The 22764-nt window shown below is 43.0% G+C and overlaps 1 protein-coding gene across 3 annotated transcripts in view; it reads left to right on the top strand.

Moving 5' to 3' along the window:
- The window catches only part of DCLK1 (doublecortin like kinase 1), a 325626-nt gene that overhangs the window by 225384 nt on the left and 77478 nt on the right, over window positions 1–22764 (top strand). For all 3 annotated transcript variants that reach the window (XM_081214510.1, XM_081214509.1, XM_081214508.1), the window contains exon 5: window positions 5950–6066. In XM_081214510.1, the coding sequence (XP_081070636.1) occupies window positions 5950–6066 (117 nt within the window). The remainder of the gene's footprint in view (window positions 1–5949; window positions 6067–22764) is intronic.

The following is a 22764-nucleotide window of genomic DNA, read 5'->3' as shown; positions in this document are numbered from 1 at the left end:
AAGTCCTCTTTCTCTACACTGTGCCCCCATGACCTCCTCCATTTTCCAAACTCTCAACTAGGAAACCACCAGCGTTTCAAGACCCCCTGTCACCATGTTCTGAGAGATGGCAAAAACAATGGATGCGGATCCGATTTTAACAGACAATTGGAAGGCTTTCAACACTGCCGATCACATCATCTGCACTGCAGTGGGTGCACAGGTGCCCGAAAGTATCAATTCATGTTGGCCAAATCTACAGAAATAATGTGCAGAATGCATTGTTTAGGGCCCCAGGCAGGTGGTTGGTGATGGCTTCATTAACGCCCTCAAGGAAGAATTGAAGAATTTATTGAAGACCATTGGAAAGATCGCTAATGGAGAGATGCAAAAGTGGTTCTTAACCAAGGGCTCTTCCCCCCAGGGGACATTTGTCAACGTGTGGAGCCGTTTTTTGGTCTTTACAACTAGGGAGGTGCTACTGGCATCCAGTGGGTAGAGACCAGGGATTCAACTAGCGACTGGCACCGAATGGTGCAGTTGTTGTGGGAAAAGGAAAGAATGCGATCAGTGTCAAGAAATGAAGATCCGGTGGAACAGGCACAAAGCAGCTTTTCCTGTCTAATGTTTGGAAGCCTCCCTCTTTTCCCCGAGGGCTAAAACTTGGAGACTGCACGATGAGCGGGCTGGGACCATGTAGAGGAAGACAGTGAGGGGTGACAGACCTAAGACAGCAGGAACCTGGGTTACCAGGCAATCTCCTAGAGCACACCAGCTCCCATGTAACATTCAGCTCTTACTTAGGGAAAATTAGCTTTTATTTGCCTATCAGGAGAAAAGAAAGTATTTGGGGAAGAGAATCACTCGTGCTATTAAAACAGTAGATCTGAGTGGTGACTCTTGAGATGTCAGGACGGAACATCCCAGCACCAGAAAAGCTTCTGCAGGGGTTATAGAAAGGGTCAGCGCTCAGCCAGCAAGTGCCTCCAGAGCTGATTCGTGTTAGTTTCACAGCCAGCAGCCGTGCCACGTGGGAACACGTGTGTGCCATCTGGAGTCCTGTGCTGGGGGTTCTGAAAGTGGTGGGCCAGTCTAGGTGCTGGGTTTAGACACGCGTGGCTATATTTTTAGAAGGTACTTTAAAAATCTCAGTTTCTGGGACTTTATTCTCCAGCTAAGCCACTCCAGCTGATGTCCTTGCTTCCAGCTCAATCTGCTACAGGCTTTATTTTTAAAAATAAAAATATTGGAGCTTAGGAAAGTAACACTGGTTCCAAACCCCATTGCCAGTAGGGAAGGGAGTTTCACTGTAGTGTCAGGATTGGCTCCGAATCTAGGTGGTGCAGAAACAAGAAGATGGACCTCAGCCCTTATCAGAGCATTGTACCGGGGAGATGCAGATCAACCCTTCCAGCATTTGAATTTTCCTGTAATACTGCCCTGAAGTTCAAGAATCATCATGTTTCTATAGGAAGTAAACTTTGGCCTAGGCCATACCAGGATTGGTCTCTCAGCTCACCCATGCTGACAAACTGGAGGCTAAGCAGGGTGGTCAGAGCTTCAGAAACCTTGAGGCAGAAGGTGGTGAATCCCCCAGGCACTGGAGGTGATCGAGAAGAAGCTGGCCAGCCCCTTACCGAGACAGTAGGAGAGGATATTCATGAATTGAGGAGAGAGTTGATTGGGTAACCATTGACAACCCTGATATTCTTGGAGGGTTCCTTCCAACCCAGAGCGTACGAACGTGTGAGAGCTACTCGCTGGACGGTTAGAGAGCCAGAATTGCAGATTCTCTCTTTTGGTGACCAAGCTTGCGCCATATTTATAAAAAGTCTCTAGAACTAAATGCTCTCCCTGACTGTCTTCTGCACATAGCCACAGAGAGGAATATTGTTCCATTTGGAAGCTTCTTACCTTTGCCAAGTTAAAGAGGAAGCTTGTCTTTGTAATCAGGATGGGGAAGAAAGCACAAAGCATCTACTGCTGATAATGGATGCTTCTAGATGAACTTGCCCATCTTCTGAATAGCTCAGAACAACTGAATTTAGAGTTGTGATCACTGAGAGGTCTCTGCCTGACAGTGATTTTATTCTGCTGGTTTTGAAAAGAGATTACAGGGCTTCCCTGGCGGCGCAGTGGTTGAGAATCCGCCTGCCAATGCAGGGGACACGGGTTCGATCCCTGGTCCAGGAAGATCCCACATGCTGCAGAGCAACTAAGCCCATGCACCACAACTACTGAGCCTGCGCTCTACAGCCCGCATGCCACAACTACTGAAGCCCGCGCACCTAGAGCCCGTGCTCCGCAACAAGAGAAGCCACCACAGTGCAAAGCCCATAATGAAGAGTAGCCCCCACTCGTCACAAGTAGAGAAAGCCCGCATGCAGCAATGAAGACCCAACGCAGCCAAAAATAAATGAATAAAATAAATTTATATAAAAAAGATATTACAGGAGTAAAAAATTCCTTGTTTAAAGGATATCCTCTAGCCAGCATGCAAAATGTCACTAAAGCTGCCTAGGCATTTAGGGGACATCACCTTTGTCTTTCAAGATTCTCCAAAAGATACTAGTGAGCTCCTTTGAATGCATGAACATCTCTGCTGTGTGAGCTCAGGTGAACTGCTGGTGCCGCCGGTAGAGTTCTATAATCATTTCTATTCTTTAGCACCTTTCGTTATACATCAGCCCACCTACCACCTGTTTCTGAGTCGGGAGAATCTGCGTACGTGGAGGTTCTCATGCCACTGGGAACATGGCCAAAGAATATATTCCTTCTTCAGTTTCCTGCCTCTACGTCTGCATCTGGGTTGTCTCTAAATCTGGCCATCACAGAAGGCCTGTTTCTTGAGTTGGGGTCCAGGGTGAAGGTGGGAGATGTTGTAACTTCTGTCTTACCAAATTCTGAGAACGTCTGTAAAGCTAACATTAGTACAGACCATATGGAGAATGGTACCTTCCCCCTCATAGAACTATGCTTACAGGGACTTTCTGAAGCAGAGATTTAATCAGAGCTTGCTTGCTTACTTGCTTGCTATGGGGGGGTTCAGTCATCAGAGACCCAGTTAATGTGCTTCATCTGATTTTCTGTACTTGCGTAGGCTGCGATCTTCAGTAGCAAGATAAATTACCCACCTGAAGCTTCCTTCAATCTCATCCTCCTTAAGAAGTGTCCGTGTTGTCCAGTATCCCCACAGCCAAAGGAAGCGCAGCCTGCTTAATGTGAGAGTGCCAAAAATACCAGAATGAAGGGATTGCCCTCAAAGGCAAATGACCCCAGAAGAGAGGGGAGGGTGCGGGGTGCTGTCTGCTTCCTTGCCAGACTCTCTGAAATGTCCTTCGTGAGAACAAATAAGGTTTTCTACTTTACTGGCCATGTACGTCATGTTACGCACAGTGTTTCTAAATTGTGGTTTTAAGCTGACAAAGATTTGGGCATTCTCTCCAAAGGAATGAAACATTTGTCCTTCATGGCATCTTTTACCACCATAAAATACCATTCCCATTTAAATTAATTAAAATACTTAAAATCTAAACTTTAATGGGAAAGATGGTTGAAGTCTTTTTGTTGTTGTTGTTGTTGCTTTTTTAAAATTTATGGCTTGGCAGTGCAATTTTCTTCGATTGGTTTTATTTTGACCTTGGGAAAAAAAGCAGTTACTATCATTGTTTTGTTTCTGTTTTCCTGTATTCAGCCCTAGCCTTTCAGAATTATCCTAATCCCCTGTATGACTCATGAAGCTTCGCTCTTATACTGAAGGCAAGTGGTATGAGATTTGTAATACCTGTAGTTATCTTTCAGACTCCATGATCCCCCAAGCTATCTCGCTTCACTATGCTCCCACTTCTGAAAGGGAGTTCGTTGTTTCTTTTTTGGGGGGATGCAATAAGCATGTTGATTGAATTGCAGCTTTAGTATTTAAATTTTAATTTAATGTTGATACGAGAACTGGTTGTTTGCCGTCCTTCCCATTGTCCGACATCACCCACTTGTCTGTCTCCGACCATGGGCACAGTAACAATTTTCCAGCCTTGATTCACAATGAAGCAGCCTGCTTAGGCCACCACATCAGATCCTGGGGTGGTGAAGAAGCCACTAAACCAAGAGACTTCGATTCTGATGCAAGTCACTTAGCCTCTCGGAGACTCAGTTTCCTTATCTGTAAAGTGGGAGGTTGGATTACTCTAATGAATAGTAGTAGTAACAAGATCAATAACAGTGTGGGCCCATACTTACTGAGCAGCTATTCCGTCCTTTTACATATGCCAGGCCTGGGTGGTACCCAAGGGAGTAGGGGGTGGGGAGGCAGAGGAGTAAATGAAGACTTTTGATAGATTAATAGTATGGTGAGAACTAAGCTCAAGAGAAGCTGTGGAAGCTGTAGAAGCATGGCATGAGTCCACGGGGTTTTTTTCAATACTCTGAAAATCAAATAAAACGCCTACATTCGCTCTGGTAAGACTTAGCCACCTGGCGAAAATACCGACTTTCTTTCTGGGAGCTGGAAAAATGTCAGCTTGGGGTGGTGAGATTGGTTCTATTCTGCTGACCCCAAGCCCTGGCTGGTAGGTGGGGCCCATCACTAGCAGCTCTGGCTCCTGTGGCAAACAGCCTGTGACAAGCCCTAAAGTCAACTTTTTAACTCACGTTGCAGCTCACAGATGGGTGTTATTACCAGTGTGCACCATCTGGTAGCTTTCTCTTTTACCCATTCATCCCTGCTAACTAGATACCGAGCTTTTTAAATTATTATCTTAAAGTTATGTGACCTCTAAACATTCAGGACCTAGGACCAAAAGTCTTGGTCATCTTGCCCTCGTTATAGTCCTGGTTTTCGTTTAAACTGAGAAATGTGTTGTTACTTTATGCAATTTGTTTCATAAGCCAACATGTTTCAAACATGAGGTCCGCAAAATAAAAATTAGCAGAAAAGAACCCTCACTGGTTAAAAGGTTCCATGCTGGACTACCAGGTGGACTGTGTTTCTAGTTCCCAAACCGTGTGTGTTCCCTGTCGTGCCTGCAGAGCTCAGCACCTGGCATGGAGCAGACACGTGGTAAAAGTGTAACTGGGGGGCTTCCCTGGTGGTGCAGTGGTTGAGAGTCCGCCTGCTGATGCAAGGGATGTGGGTTCATGCCCCTGTCTGGGAAGATCCCACATGCCGCGGAGCGGCTGGGCCCATGAGCCATGGCCGCTGAGCCTGTGCGTCCGGAGCCTGTGCTCCGCAACGGGAGAGGCCACAACAGTGAGAGGCCCGCGTACTGCAAAAAAAAAAAAAAAAAAAAAAAAAAAATGTAACTGGAAGCACGCCAGTGGGCAGGCAGCATTACAGCAGTCCGATTTGGTTGCTAATGTACTTCTGAAAGGCCAGACCAATGTCCAAAGGCTGGGACAAACTCCAGGATGTGTTGTCCATTGTGTGGACAGAGCCTTGAGCCAAGTGGATGTCCTCCTCACATGGTCCAAAGCTCTGTTTTGGGAATTAAAACCTCTGTAGACACCCTCTCAGGCACTATTCACATGGTGGTTCTGATCGTGTCTTCTGATACCATTATGTTATGCTTCTTGCTTACTTCCACCTTTTAATTTGTGCTGATACGTGTAGTTTGTTTTTGTTCTTTTTTTTTTTTTTTTTTTAAAGAAATTGGCATCTCCTGCAGGTCCACCTGGGCAGGACCCAAGCAGCCAATGGTGGTGGTGGCTGGGGGCGTGTGGTCCCGGAACCAAATCCCCATGGATACAGAGGGACAACCGTATTTACTGTGCTGTCTAAGATGCCCACTGTGCCCTTTCTGGTTGTTTTTTTTTTTTTTTTTTTTTTTTGGTTCTGTCGTCATAGGCACATACTGGACCAGCAGGAAGCACGTGTGACCGAGGATGGCTGTGTATTTCTCCTTCCAGGTTTATTGTACATTTAGAATGGTATGTGCGTGACCCTGTAATGATGTGTGGCCTTTCTTCTTTCCCCAGAATGCCGAGTGGTGAAGTCCACTTCTTACACCAAAATAGCGTCATCATCCCGCAGGAGCACCACCAAGAGCCCAGGACCTTCCCGGCGCAGCAAATCCCCGGCATCAACCAGCTCAGGTAAAGCTGCAGAGGAGCCTGCAGCGACTGCCTTGTTTCTGACGCACGATGAGCAGAGGGTGGGTGAAGCCCAGAGCGTGAGATTCCAAGAGAGTGTAGATTCCGGTTTATAATTTTAGAACATGTTAAAGTGGTGGAACAGATTTGCCAGAGTCTAGCATGTTGGCTGTAAGAAAAAGCATCAGGTTCGGGAAAACTTAGTAAAGATTCAAAAAACCCAGACTTGCCCACAGATAGAAGTATGCTCCTGACTTGCATCATTTCTGCTGCAAAAATTAGTTTTCAGGCTAAAGGCCCCCAGCTCCAGAAATCTCTGTTAAAGCATTTGTTCATCTTGGGACTGGCTGGTGAGGAGTTTACAGTTTGTATTTGCTGAGCCTTTGTTTAACACATTTTTTACTCTGGCCCCAGCATGGCTCTGGGGCTAAAAGCCGTGAGGAGAGACTGGTGCTGGGGTAGCTGCAGTGACTCTGGGCCTGTGACCTGTCTGTCCTTGGGCTCTAGTGCTGGTGTTGGAGCAGGATGTATACTTATAGGATGACCACCTCAGACCTACCTTTTCCTTCTTTGGTCTTAAATCTGACATCAATTGGGACTTCCCTGGTGGTCCAGTGGTTAAGACTTCGCCTTCCAGTGTAAGGGGTGCGGGTTCGACCCCTGGTCGGGGAGCTAAGATCCCACATGCCTCGCAGCCAAAAAACTGAAACATAAAACAGAAGCAATAGTGTAACAAATTCAATAAAGACTTTAAAAATGGTCCACGTCAAAAAAAAAAAAATCTTAAAACAAAACTGACATGAATCAGTTGGTTTTGTTTGGGTCTTAGGTATAAGGTCTCTTTCACGATGGAAGGGAATTATTTATTAAATGCTATAAACTGTTGAATGTGAATTATTAAATGATACATACATCGAAGTGATTGTCACCTGATTTTATGAAGGCAGGGAAGCTCTTATAAATAGGGACCAAGACCTATAGGGTCTATATTGAAGCCTTCTTGTACTCAGCAGTGTGGTCCCAGAGGGGTGTAAAAAGATCTCTAGGCTGGGGCTACAGGGCCTACCTCTGGCACTACTGCCCAGTGTGAGTTATAACCTCCCTATTTAAAATTGCCGGTGCTATAAACTATTTTTCCTCGTAAAAACTAAAATTGAAACCTCCAAAGTCAGTCTTGGAGGAAGGGACTCTTAGTTGGCTGGAGAGCTAGACCACCGGGCCCATGTTAGTTCTCTAAGAGTTGCCTTCCCCTGGGGGCGTTGCTAATCCCTGCTGTTCCCTAGACAGGTCTGCAAAGACCTTCTCCTCACTCTGTGTTGGCACCGATGAGCTGCCACTGTCCCTTTCTGGCTGTCTAATCATGGCAGCCAAGATTGAGTGGAGGCCTACAGGTGGAAAAGATGGTAATAGAGAATTTTTGCAGCTCAGAAATAAATAACCTTGTAAATAATGAAGAGCCTATTTTATTTCAAAAAGGAAGCTAAAATTTCAGTTAAGAAAAAAAGAATCAAATCTGATCTTAAAAAGATAATAATGAATATAGGAAATGGTTTCACTTTGGAATTAATTGGTCACATAGTTAGTATTCAGCATCTCTTAAGATTATATAAATCTTATAAATGTATTTAATTATAATCTTATAAATAAAGATGAATATATCATTTACCAAAAGTAACTTTGGAAACTCAAAAGAGGAGATAGGCAAATGTATTAAATGTATTTGTATTTGTCACCGCCAACGTTTGGAACCATTCCCTTTAGAAGTTTAAAATGCATAGGATACATTAGTTCAAAATTGATAGATTGATTCAAACAGTCATTTCTATTTTCTGTTGTTTCCCTGAATCTCTTTTCCATTATAGTTAGAACCTGGTTGGTTTGACCAGCAGTCACTTGTAATGTGTGATAGGTATGCCATGCCAGGGAGTTATCATTTCCATACAGAAAGCAGAATCCAGATCCATTCTAAAATCAGTATGTTCTTGAAAAATTAGCACTTCAGTCAAGGTATCTTTAACTTTTAGGCCAAGATTAATTAAAAAGCACTGATCATGTTTTCTTTAATATAAGCCTTTTACGCATATCAAGTTTTCAACTTCTTGCATTTTGATTTAGAAGATATCATACAATCGTTTCCTGGTTATATAAGAGCGTATAATATGTGATGACTGTCTCTTGATTCTGACTTGCTATCAAATCTTCCCACCTTCCTCTGGATGATTCTAATTTAGAGAGGGTTTATAGAGCAGCAATACCCGGTTGCAAATGAGTGGATTATGCCAGGGACCCCAAGATCACTCCCTTTCCCCGGGACCTAAACTCAGGGTTTAGGAAGTCCAGTGGTGTTTACATATCTTTTCGGGGCAAGTGCAGGTGCTGGGTGTCAGGGGATCACCTGCCTTGGCCCCCTCCACTGAACTAGCCTAAGATTCCTGTCTCTACTCAGGTTTGTCTCTTGAAACCGTGGAAAGGAACAGTGAATTATCTCTATATTGAATGTATCCGAATTTTCTGAAAATAGCCTATTCATTGTTTTCCATAAATCGTAGGACTGGAATGTGAACAATTTTCCTTTAATATTCCTTAAACATTGATGTTGTCCCAAGCCCCATTCCACCATGAACCTGACTTAACATTAAGTAATCTTTGTTTTTCCCCCTTACACAAGACCCTAAGGTTTGAAATGATTTCTCCTTCAGTTTTAAAATTTCTACTTCCAATATTCATCTTCCTGCATGATATGGAGGTTGGAGCATCGTATAGAGTTAAGCTTTGTAGGTCCCCATGTTGTTTGTGGTCATATTGTTGGCTTACATTTAAATGAAACGTCAGAGTTTACATAGAACTTTTATCTCTTTGATCTATTTTGATCCTCCCAACAACAAACAAGACAAGACATCATTCTTTGTTATATAATCATATACCCTATTTTTTAAATGAGGAAGCAGGCATAGAGCTGGGGGAACTGCTTGGCCCAGAATCACAGAGTTAATAGTGGCAACTCAGAGCTGGCACGTGGGGCTTCCAGTGCTCTGGATACAGCAGGCTGGCCATTCTTGATACCTGCTTCTTTACGTCTGCTTATTAAAATTTTGATCTTAAGGAAATAACTGATGCAGTACCTAGTTTAAGGTTGAAATTTACAACACCATAACCCTTTGCAACAGAAGCCTAAGCGTTAGTCCCAGACACCAGCATTCTGGGGTGTGAAGTGATTCACCTTGACTTCAGGATGTGTGTCAGTGGTAGACAGAAACTTTCCTTTGTAAGTCAGCCTTAGAATAAGAATGGGAATGCTTGGTAAATCTTGTCTTTGCTCCTTACTCATTTCTCTTCTTGGGACTAGAAGAAGTTAGAGGTGTTTTATTAATGTAAGGTATTCATTTAGACATTCAGAAATATCCAGTTCAGGCCTGCTAGTGTCAGGCACTTGCTAGGCGCTAATAATGCAGAGATGAAAGAAACAGCCCTTCCACTCAAGAAGCACACAGTTCAAGCCCCTATATAATTTATAGATAACATAATTCGCATAGCTGTTGAATTATTATTAGTCTCTGTAACAGAAAGGGTCCAAAGAAGGCAAATTGGAGCTAGAAGGAAAGAAACCAGAAGTCTTAATAACAAAAGAAGAATAAGGAGCCCCCAGACAATTGTGTGCGGAGACATTGAATGAGGTATCACTAAGAAATGGGAAAAACGGGTTTTAGCTTCTTAAAGGAACAAGAATACATAAGAGCATCATAAAGAGAGTTTCATATGGGTTGAATCTTTATTCATGTGTCTGTCTTTGGAACACAGACATCTCATAAAATGTGTAATTTAAAAGTGAATTTCTTTTCAACAAATTCCTTTATCTGCATAGGGAAGTTATAACAGAGTATCTCCCCAAATAAGAGTATTCTGTGCACTCATTCAATTTCAGTAAGAATGGATAAGGTTCCGTTTTACTTTATATTGTTTTCTTAATATTAAAAGTGTAAGAAAACCGCATTTACCTATCTTGAATTTTCATTACTGTAGTCCTCCTTAAGAACTTAGAGATTTCAAAATTTTGACCTCTTCTTGGATTCCTTAGAAAAACATGGGTTGGTTTGTTTGTTTTAGTTTTGTTCCCATTTAGATGGACGGTCAGTTTGTTTTTTTTTTTTTTTTTTTTTTTTTTGTAGAGTGACTCCTTCTGTTTAGAGTCTCTATCTATACGAGCCATATGACAAACATAACTGAGTGCCCCGTGGTACCTTAGGTTCATCAGCCCAAGCATGAGCTGATGCACTTTCTTGCCCTCCAGAAGCTTATAGTCTAAGATAGAAACACTCATGGCAACAACCATTCATTCGTTCAGTGAAATGCATTGAGAACCCACCATGGACTAGTGAGGTGAGAGCTGCGAGAGTGAACATTTGAAAGAGGGAGATCTGGATGCCTTAGTTAATGGCCTTCTACCAGGACAGAAGCATCCTTCCATATTCCCCAGGCTTACAACTTACTTGTATGTGACTCTTGAAATCCTGAGGTCTTTTTAGTTATGCTAGTCAAATTTTACTTTTTTACAGTTCTATAAAAATATTTGATGCACCATATGCAGATAAGAATCAAAGCTGGGAAAGCAAAGAGAATTTTAATCAGCTTACTGATCCAATTTGTCCCTTGTTAAAATTTATATCAAACACCTTCAAAGGCAGATTGCTAGCTATTAATTTTTTAGCTCAGTCTTTTTCCTTTAGTGTAGAGATTTCTGCCATGTCTTTTCTATAGAGGATCTTTTCTGCTTTGGCATTCCAAGAGAATTGTTGAAAACAAAATGCACCAAGAAAGTCAAGAGGGCTGATGATTCATTCCCTGTGTTTTTAGAATTTTTGCTGCATATATTGCTGAATCCTCCTTCCAGTCTCTTTCCCTGTACCCATCAACTGCCCCTAGCACTCACTCTCAGCAGATGAGTATTTCCAAAGATACTCCTTCAAACTTTGAACCGTTATCTTGACCCACTGTCTTTGTGAGGGCGGCACTCTATGTCAACTCCTGTTGTAAAGTCCTCACTGCCAATGCTCCATGTTAATTAAATAAATATTTCCTGAGCATCTACTGTGTGCCAGGCTTGTATTAGTTTGTAAGGATACAAAGATGATTAAACCGCAGTTCTTGTCTTCAAGTTGGGAAACAAACACACTTAACACTATGATAGTGTAGTAAGGGTTATGACAGCCCAGAGAAAGAAGGGGCTAAATCTCATTAATAGGGTCAGAGAAAAAAGACTTATAAATTGGGACATGAAGGATCTTGCCAGGAGAAGGGCCAGGAGGACATCACCACCTGAGAAAATAATGAGAGTTAAGACACAAAGGCATGGAAGTATATGGCATGTTTAAGGAGCAGTGGCTAATCCAATAAAAACGAATGGTAGAATTACAGGAAAGGGAGAAGATGGTGGTAGCCTAGTTGGTTGCGCTGAGATTGCACAGGGCCATGAAGGCATAATTTTGTTGTGGGTATTAGGGGGTGAAAAGGGATTTTTAATAAGGCCATGATTTGATTTTTATCTGAATTTTGGAAACAGTGGTACAGTGGTAGAGAGGATGGCTACATGTGAAGAGCCAAGAGCCAGGAAGGCTCCAGGATGTCATCCTGGAGAGAATTGTTAGGACAGAATTTAAACAACAATGCTTAAAACGGGGGAGACTTCAAAAGGGAAATGAAACCAGGAATCTCACTGGATAGGAGGCCAGAGGAAGAGCGAGGCATCAGACATGAGGGGCAGGTTTGCCAGTCGAGGAGGAGAGGTAGGGAATGGGTCCCATTTTGGACCTGTCCCATGTGAGAGGCTTGGGAAGCATCAGTGGGCGAGTGGTAAGGAACGGTGTGTAAGTCAGGTGTGAGCTGACAGTGTGTCTTTGAGAGACCCTGGCAAACAGTAGTGAGGTAAACAGTAGAAATGTAAAATACCCCCCCTCAACCCAAGGAGAGACTGGCAAGGGTAAGGATGAAAATGGAACCACAGGGCACATCTGCAGTGATAAGAGCACATCAGGAGGACCTTCAAGATGGCGGAGGAGTGGGACGCGGAGATCACCTTCCTCCCCACAAGTACAGCAGAAATTCATCTACACGTGGAGCAACTCCTACACAACACCCACTGAACGCTGGCAGAAGACCTCAGACCTCCCAAAAGGCAAGAAACTCCCCACGTACCTGGGGAGGGCAAAAAGAAAAAAGAAAAAAAACAGAGACAAAAGAATAGGGACGGGACCTGCACCTCTGGGAGGGAGCCGTGAAGGAGGAAAGGTTTCCACACACTAGGAAGCCCCTTCGCGGGCGGAGACTGCGGGTGGGCAGAGGGAAGCTTTGGAACCACTGAGGAGAGCGCAGCAACAGGGGTGCGGAGGGCAAAGCGGAGAGATTCCCGCACAGAGGATCGGTGCCGACCAGCACTCACCAGCCCGAGAGGCTTGGCCACTCACCCACCAGGGCAGGTTGGGACTGGGAGCTGAGGCTCCAGCATCAGAGGTCAGGTCCCAGGGAGAGGACTGGGGTTGGCTGTGTGAACACAGCCTTAAGGGGGCTAGTGCTGCACAGCTAGCCAGGAGGGAGTCCGGGAAAAAGTCTGGACCTGCCTAAGAGGCAAGACACCATTGTTGCGGGGTGCGCGAGGAGAGGGGATTCTTCCCCTGTCTGCCTGCAGAAGGCAGAGCACCGCCTAAATGAGCTCCAGAGACGGGCGTGAGTCGAAGCTATCAGCTTGGAACCCAGAGATGGGCATGAACTGCTAACGCTGCTGCTGCAGCCATCAAGAAAACCGTGTGCAAGCACAGGTCACTCTCCACACCCTCCGGGGAGCCTGTGCAACACGCCACTGCCAGGGTCCCATAATCCAAGGACAAGTTCCCTGGGAGAACACACGGCACACCTCTGGCTGAACACACACTGACCTCTGCCACCACAGGCTCACCCAGCATTCCAATGATAACTACTGTACCCCTCCCTCCCCCGGCATGAGTGAGCCAGAGCCCCCTAATCAGCCGCTGCTTTAACCCCGTCCTGCCTGAGTGAAGAACAGACGCCCTCAGGCCACCTACACGCAGAGGCGGGGCCAAATCCAAAGCTGAGCCCCGGGAGCTGTGCAAACAAAGAAGAGAAAGGGAAATCTCTCCCAGCAGCCTCAGGAGCAGCGGATTAAATCTCCACAATGAGCTTGATGTACCCTGCATCTCTGGAATACCTGAATAGACAACGAATCATCCTAAAACTGAGGAGGTGGACTTTGGGAGCAACTGTAGACTTGGGGTTTGCTGTCCATGACTGATTTGTTTCTGATTTTTATGTTTATCTTAGTATAGTTTTTAGCACTTGTTATCCTTGGTGGCTTTGTTTATTGGTTTGGTTGCTATCTTCTTTTTTATTATTATTATTTTATTTTTTAAAATTTATTATTATTATTATTTTCTTTCTTTTTTTCTCCCTTTTCTTCTGAGCCATGTGGCTGACAGGGTCTTGATGCTCTGGTCTGGTGTCAGGCCTGACCCTCTGAGGTGAGAGAGCTGAGTTCAGGACATAGGACCACCAGAGACCTCCCAGCCCCACATAATATCAGTTGGTGAGAGCTCTCCCAGAGATCTCCATCTCAGTGCTAAGACCCAGCTCCACCCAATGGCCAGCAAGGTCCAGTGCTGGATGCCCCATGCCAGTCAACTAGCAAGACAGGAATACAACCCCACCCATTAGCAGAGAGACTGCCTAAAATCATACTATGTTTACAGACACCCCAAAATACACCACCAGACACAGCCCTGCCCACTAGAAAGACAAGATCCAGCCCCACCCACCGGAACACAGGCACCAGTCCCCTCCACCAGGAAGCCTACACAAGCCACTGAACCAACCTCACCCACTGGGGGCAGACACCAAAAACAATGGGAACTACGCACCTGCATCCTGTAAAAAGGAGACCCCAAACACAGTAACTTAAACAAAATTATAAGACAGAGAAATATGCAGTAGATGAAGAAGCAAGGTAAAAACCCAGCAGACCAAACAAATGAAGAGGAAATAGGCAGTCTACCTGACAAAGAATTCAGAGTAATGGTAGTAAAGATTATCCAAAATCGTGGAAATAGAATGGAGAAAGTACAAGAAACGTTTAACAAGGACCTAAAAGAAATAAGAGCAAACAAACAATGATGAATAACACAATAAATGAAATTAAAAGTTCTCTAGAAGGAACCAATTACAGAATAACTGAGGCAGAAGAATGGAAAAGTGACCTGGAAGATAAAATAGTGGAAATAACTACTACAGAGCTGAATAAAGAAAAAAGAATCAAAAGAATTGAGGACAGTCTCAGAGACCTTGGGGACAACAGTAAATGCACCAACATTCGAATTATAGGGGTCCCAGAAGAAGAAGAGGAAAAGAAAGGGTCTGAGAAAATATTTGAAGAGATTATAGTTGAAATCTTCCCTAACATGGGAAAGGAAATAGTCAATCAAGTCCAGGAAACACAGAGAGTCCCATACAGGATAAATCCAAGGAGAAACAGGCCAAGACACATATTAATCAAGCTAAAGTAAATACAAATACAACCAAAAATTAAATGCAAAGAAAAAATATTAAAAGCAGCAAGGGAAAAGTAACAAATCACATACAAGGGAATCCCCGTAAGGTTAACAGCTGATCTTTCAGTAGAAACTCTGCAAGCCAGAAGGGAGTGGCAGGACATATTTAAAGTGATGAAGGGGAAAAACCTCCAACCAAGATCACTCTACCCAGCAAGGATCTCATTCAGATTCGATGGAGAAATTAAAACCTTTACAGACAAGCAAAAGTTAAGAAAATTCAGCAACACCAAGCCAGCTTTACAACAAATGCTAAAGGAATTTCTCTGGGCAGGAAACACAAGAGAAGAAAAGGACCTACAAAAACAAACCCAAAACAATTAAGAAAATGGTAATAGGAGCATACATATCGATAATAACCTTAAATGTGAATGGATTAAATGCTCCAACCAAAAGACACAGGCTTACTGAATGGTTACAAAAACAAGACCCATATATATGCTGTCTACAAGAGACCCACTTCAGACCTAGGGACACATACAGACTGAAAGTGAGGGGATGGAACAAGCTTTCCATGCAAATGGAAATCAGAAGAAAGCTGGAGTAGCAATTCTCATATCAGACAAAATAGACTTTAAAATAAAGACTATTATAAGAGACAAAGAAGGACACTACATAATGATCAAGGGATCAATCCAAGAAGAAGATACTACAATTGTAAATATTTATGCACCCAACATAGGAGCACCTCGATACATAAGGCAAATACTAACAGCCATAAAAGGGGAAATCAACAGTAACACACTCATAGTAGGGGACTTTAACACCCCACTTTCACCAATGGACAGATCATTGAAAATGAAAATAAATAAGGAAACACAAGCTTTAAATGATACATTAAACAAGATGGACTTAATTGATATTTATAGGACATTCCATCCAAAACCAACAGAATACACATTCTTCTCAAGTGCTCATGGAACATTCTCCAGGATAGATCATATCTTGGGGCACAAATCAAGCCTTGGTAAATTTAAGAAAATTGAAATCGTATCAGGCATCTTTTTGACCACAACGCTATGAGATTAGAAATCAGTTACAGGGAAAACATAAAAAACACAAACACATGGAGGCTAAACAATACGCTACTAAATAACCAAGAGATCACTGAAGAAATCAAAGAGGACATTTGTCATTAGAAACAAATGACAATGAAAACATGATGACCCAAAATCTATAGGATGCAGCAAAAGCAGTTCTAAGAGGGAAGTTTATAGCAATACAGTCCTACCTCAAGAAACAAGAAAAATTTCAAAGAAACAACCTAACCTTATACCTAAAGCAATTAGAGAAAGAAGAACAGAAAAAAACCAGAGTTAGCAGAAGGAAAGAAATCATAAAGATCAGATTAGAAATAAATGAAAAAGAAATGAAGGGAACAGTAGCAAAGGCCAATAAAACTAAAAGCTGGTTCTTTGAGAAGATAAACAAAATTGATAAACCATTAGCCAGGCTCATCAAGAAAAAAAGGGAGAAGATTCAGATCAACAGAATTAGAAATGAAAAAGTAGAAGTAACACTGCAGAAATACAAAGGATCATGAGCGATTACTACAAGTAACTATATGCCAGTAAAATGGACAACCTGGAAGAAATGGACAAATTCTTAGAAATGCACAACCTGCCAAGACTGACTCAGGAAGAAATAGAAAATATGAACAGACCAAATCACAAGCACTGAAATTGAAACTGTGATAAAAAAAATCTTCCAACAAACAAAAGCCCAGGACCAGATGGCTTCACAGGTGAATTCTATCAAGCATTTAGAGAAGAGCTAACACCTATCCTTCTCAAACTCTTCCAAAATATAACAGAGGGAGGAACACTCCCAAACTCATTCTAGGAGGCGGCCATCACCCTGATACCAAAACCAGACAAAGATGTCACAAAGAAAAAAAAAACTGCAGGCCAGTATCACTGATGAACATAGATGCAAAAATCCTCAGCAAAATACTAGCAAACAGAATCCAACAGCACATTAAAAGGATTATACACCATGACCAAGTGGGGTTTTTCCCAGGAATGCAAGGATTCTTCAATATATGCAAATCAATCAATGTGGTAAACCATCTTAACAAACTGAAGGAGAAAAATCGTATGATCATCTCAATAGATGCAGAAAAAGCTTTTGACAAAATTCAACACCCATTTATGATAAAAACCCTCCAGAAAGTAGGAATAGAGGGAACTTACCTCAACATAATGAAGGCCATATATGACAAACCCACAACCAACATCATTCTCAATGGTGAAAAACTGAAACCATTTCCTCTAAGATCAGGAACAAGACAAGGTTGTCCACTCTCACCACTAATATTCAACGTAGTTTTGGAAGTTTTACCCACAGCAATCAGAAAAGAACAAAGGAACAAAGGAATAAAATAAATAAATAAAAGGAATCCAAATCGGAAAAGAAGCAGTAAAGCTGTCACTGTTTGCAGTTGACATGATACCATACATAGAGAATCCTAAGATGCTACCAGAAAACTACTGGAGCTAATCAATGAATTTGCTCAAGTAGCAGAATACAAAATTAATGCACAGAAATCTCTTGCATTCCTATACACTAATGATGAAAAATCTGAAAGAGAAATTAAGGAAACACTCCCATTTACCAACACAACAAAAAGAATAAAATACCTAGGAATAAACCTACCTAAGGGGACAACAGATCTGTATGCATAAAACTATAAGACACTGATGAAAGAAATTAAAGACAACACAAATAGATGGAAAGATATACCATATCCTTGGGTTGGAAGAATCAACATTGTGAAAATGAGTCAACTACCCAAAGTAATCTACAGATTCAGTTGCAATCCCTGTCAAACTACCAATGGCATTTTTTGCAGAAATAGAACAAAAAATTTCACAATTTGTAAGGAAACACAAAAGACCCAGAATAGCCAAAGCAATCTTGAGAAAGAAAAACGGAGCTGGAGGAATCAGGCTCCCGGACTTCAGACTATACCTCAAAGCTACAGTAATGATAACACTATGGTACTGGCACAAAAACAGAAATATAGATCAATGGAACAGGATAGAAAGCCCAGAGATAAACCCACACACATATGGTCACCTTATCTTTGATAAAGGAGGCAAAAATATACAATGGAGAAAAGACAGCCTCTTCAATAAGTGGTGCTGGGAAAACTGTACAGCTACATGTAAAAGAATGAAATTAGAACATTCCCTAACACTGTATACAAAAATAAACTCACAATGGCTTCAAGACCTAAATGTAAGGCCAGACAGTATAAAACTCTTAGAGGAAAACATAGGCTGAACACTCTGTGACATAAATCAAGATAAAGCAAGATCCTTTTTGACCCACCTCCTAGAGAAATGGAAATAAAAACAAAAATAAACAAATGGGACCTAGTGAAACTTAAAAGCTTTTGCACAGCAAAGGAAACCATAAACACAACGAAAAGACAAGTCTCAGAATGGGAGAAAATATTTGCCAACGAAGCAACTGACTAAGGTTAATCTCCAAAATATACAAGCAGTTCAGGCAGCTCAAGATTAAAAAAACAAACAACCCAATCCAAAAATGGGCAGAAGACCTAAATAGACATTTCTCCAAAGAAGATATACAGATTGCCAACAAACACATGAAAGGATGCTCAACATCACTAATCATTAGAGAAATGCAAATCAAAACTACAATGAGGTGTCACCTCACATCGGTCAGAATGGCCATCATCAAAAAATCTAGAAACAGTAAATGCTGGAGAGGGTGTGGAGAAAAGGGAAGCCTCTTGCCCTGTTGGTGGGAATGTAAATTGTTACAGCCACTATGGAAAACAGTATGGAGGGTCCTTAAAAAACTACAAATAGAACTACCATATGACCCAGCAATCCCACTACTGGGCATATATCCTGAGAAAACCATAATTCAAAAAGAGTCATGTACCACAGTGTTCATTGCAGCACTATTTACAATAGCCAGGACATGGAAGCAACCTAAGCGTCCATCGACAGATGAATGGATAAAGAAGATGTGGCACATACATACAGTGGAATATTACTCAGCCATATAAAGGAATGAAACTGAGTCATTTGTAGTGAGGTGGATGGATGTAGAGTCTGTCATACAGAGTGAAGTCAGTCAGAAAGAGAAAAACAAATACCGCATGCTAACACATATATATGGAATCTAAAAAATAAAAATAAAGGTTCTGAAGAACCTAAGGGCAGGACAGGAATAAAGATGTAGAGAATGTACTTGAGGACATGGGGAGGGGGAAGGGTAAGCTGTGACAAAGTGAGAGAGTGGCATGGACATATATACACTACCAAAGGTAAAATAGATAGCTAGTGGAAAGCAGCTGCATAGCACAGGGAGATCAGCTCAGTGCTTTGTGATGACCTAGAGGGTTGGGATAGGGAGGGTGGGAGGTAGGGAGACGCAAGAGGGAGGGGATACGGGGATATATGTATACATATAGCTGATTTACTTTGTTATACGTCAGAAAATAAGACAACATCGTAAAGCAATTTTACTCCAATAAAGATGTAAAAAAAAAAAAAACTCATTTGTTTATCTTGCAAAAAAAAAATAAAAGCACATCAGCAGAGACAAGGGGCCAATGAGAATGCAGTAACGGAAGTCCAAGGGGCAGACAGTTTTGAGATGGAGGAAGAGGCCAGAAATGTTAAGAGGACAAGTAGCATGAAAACTGAAGGGAGGTCATGAGAACTGGGGCTAGGTCATAGGATTTGGCAGCGAGGACACCACTGGTGACCTGTGCAAGGTCCATTTCAGGGGGCGTGTTTTCCCAGGGGGTCATTATGGGACTGCCCCGGGGCTGGCTCCCAGGCTAAACTCCAAGGGGAGGCTGCCCTGCAGTCAGTACCTGGCAGGTTGTGGGCAGAGTACCCCGAGCCCATCAGTCCCAGGACCCTCGTCCACCCTGATCCTTGGCTGCTTACGTGCCTAATTCCCTCCTAATAACCACGGCGTATCCTGGGATCCCAGCTAACACATTTTCGTAGTTTTAAAGCAGAGAGCTCCAGATGATTCTCTGTTCTTGTTGGATTAGAGATCTCTTTCCTTTTACCCTGAAATCGTCTTTGACTCCTCCTCCTCCTCTTCCACATTTCGTTGGTCACCAGCCTTCGTGGCTCTTCCTCTGCTCTCCTAGGACTCCGCTTTCTCACAGCTGCAGAAACCACTTGCTAGCTGGCCTCCTCCCTGCCTTTGTCCTCTGCCCTTTACATCTGCCCTGCGCACTGATGTCGGACTTGTTGCCGTTACTTACCGTCTGCTAAATAAAGTCTGAACTCTATTCTCGGATGAAGAACTGTCTTGATTTGGCCCCAGTCTTCCTTTCCAGCTGTATCTCCCATGTCTTCTCTGGACTTGTGCTCCAGCCTATAAATCAGCTTAAATTTCCACCAGATACTCCTTGGACTTTTCCACCTCGTACCTTTATTCCTATCACTTTCTAGAAGCCTTCCCCTGTTACTTCTGGTCAAAAGCGCACACCACCAGGTTGGCCCCGCCGACCTCTGTGAGGGTCTTTCCCACCTCCCCAGACCTGTGACAGTTGATTTGGCCCCTGGGCTACAGGTGACAGGCTGTATGACCCTGCCAAGTCTTAAGGTTTCTGAGGGCATGTGTTCTTTACACATCCTACAGCGCCTTCAAGTTCATGGTCACTACTAAGTAAATGTTGACCAGATGAGTGAATTGAGGAACAGTAGGATCTTTTCAAGTTGCTTAGACTTCCTGAGGTTCAAGGGCCTTTTTGTAAGTATTTATTAAATAATTAATTCATAGAGCCATGTACTGTTCTCCATCCCCACTGCTTTCTATTGACCTCCCCGCTTACCATTGTTCTCAACAGATAAGATAGTCCCTTTGAATTGGACCCATTGTCTCAGTTTAAGAGAATGCAGACAAATGGAGAAAATTAGGGCTCCACCTCACCTATGGGTGAGCACCTATGAAGATAAAATTAGGAAAAAAGCATTTATTCTCAAGAGTTCCCCCACCCATTAGACGCTTGTCTATTTTCTCTTTGCCTCAGTTGACTCCATCTGCTTTTTTTCTTTTTTGTTTTCTTCTCAGTAATGTGGCAGGCAATGGACAAGGGCTGGGAAAACATATTTTAGAGTATCTACAGCCTCCTCCACGATCAGGGAGAGAGGGAAAGTCTAGGGCAAGCAGCCAGATCTGGGCAGTATGCCTGAATCACCGCCCCCTGAGCACACAGACGGCTACATAGACCCATAGACATGCAAACACGATCCCTCCTCCCCTGCCTGCAAGTGCAGTGGCATAAATAAATGAGCCATCTTAAGTGCAAAAAGCAGACAGGGAAACAGCAAGATCGGTTTTGAAGTCCAAAAGGTTAGTCACCTTGTAATGAGATAGTCTTGCGTAGAGATTGTTCTAACTTTGGGACCAGTTTGAGGCATTTAAACATTTAGTTTTCACTTGCTGTCTGAGAGCCTGTTACCAACGAAACTGTAAAGGGAAGAAACCCTTTAAATTCACAAAGGGTTTGCTAACATACACATGAGCTTAGAGTCATTTAAAAGAAGCAATGAATTCTAACAAGGAAGCCAAGTATTTCCCAATTCTAGAGGTTTTTTTTTAGTAACTTTCATATTCAATTGTAAGTTTCGGGAGACGGGGAACACTACACAGAGTCAGGCACCTGGTAAGTTCACGCTGTGTGTGCTGACTGGTTGATTACAGAATCCTGAATTCATGGCTCCAATGAATAGAGTAGGATCATCCATCTGAAATGATGAAGGATGAGGTGAGGTCGGATCTTTCATGGGGAGTGATGTGCTGTGACAGGTTCAAGCTATAGTGTCCCTGATAGGCTTAGGTGCCCCTGAGAGGGACACGGACTAAAGATGGTAGAAGTCGGCCCCACAGATTTCTTCCACAGCTCTTTGGTGGCTGGTTATACGATTGATCATCACGGGATATGAGAATAAGCCAGCCTAAAGTTTAGCGCTTCTCATTCGGGAGGTAACAAGCAGAGCAAAGGATACAGGGTTTAAAATGTGCCCAGACAGATCTGAGCAAAGGAAACCAGAACTGGATATAAGGCAGTGGATCTGATGGGTACTTTAGTAATTCAGATGTTAGTGACTTCGATTGAGATAACTAATTGCTAGACCTGCTTGGCCATTTAAAAACAACCATATGAAGTTGAATTTTTCCCATTCAAAATAAAGAATTATTTAATACAGGCCTCTGTAAAATAACACCGTTTGTTAGTTGAATTTTAATGAGTTCTATTAAATAAGTGACAAAGCCCTTTTATACTGGCACTCAGGGACTTCTGGAATTACAGGATTAAAACACAACTCCCCTCTCTCTCCCTCTCTCCCTCCCTCCCTCTCTCTCTCTCTCTTTTTCTTTCTTTCTTTCTTTCTTTCTTTCTCTCTCTCTCTCTCTCTCCCCCTCCCTCCCTCTCTCTCTCTCTTTCTCTCTATTTCTCTCTTTCTTTCTTAAGGTACATGCAATGCACCTCTAGCCTTAATCCTCTTCAGTCAATCAATTAACCACATCTGATAGTTTTTACCTCTTAAATCTCTCTGGAATGTTTCCATTTCCCTCCACCTCCACTGCACTACCCTAGATGGAGCCACACCATCTCTCTGACCACAGGACCTTTGAAATGTGCCCCTGTCTCTCCTACCTGGACATTCGGCTAAGGGGTGTCCCTGCTGCCATTACTGTTCCCCTCTCAACCATTCTTGACAGGGTAAAAGCTCTTCAGAGCTTTTTAAAATGCAGATCTGATCCCCTGGGTTCCAGCTTAAAATCATCCAATGGCTTCTCACTGTGCTTTGGATAAAACCCAAACTCCTTAACTTGAGTTTCAAAACCCCGCGTTATGTGACCCCTGCCGCTTCCTCCATCCTCATTCATAAGGTCCTTCCCTCCAACTCCACTTGGCTGCTATGCTGACTTGTTTAGGTCCCTTCAGAGCACCATACTTGCTCCCTCCTCCGTGCCCAGCCATGAAACACGTGGTCCTCTTGCCTTGGAACACTTTCCCTCACTGTGCCCTACCCTCCTTCCCCTGGCAAACTCCTACTAATCCTGAGGATCTGGCTTCACT

This window comes from Mesoplodon bidens, assembly GCF_964165515.1.
Source record: "Mesoplodon bidens genome assembly, chromosome: 17".
NCBI classification, from domain to species: Eukaryota; Metazoa; Chordata; class Mammalia; order Artiodactyla; family Ziphiidae; genus Mesoplodon; species Mesoplodon bidens.
This window is presented reverse-complemented; position numbering and strand designations above follow the sequence as displayed.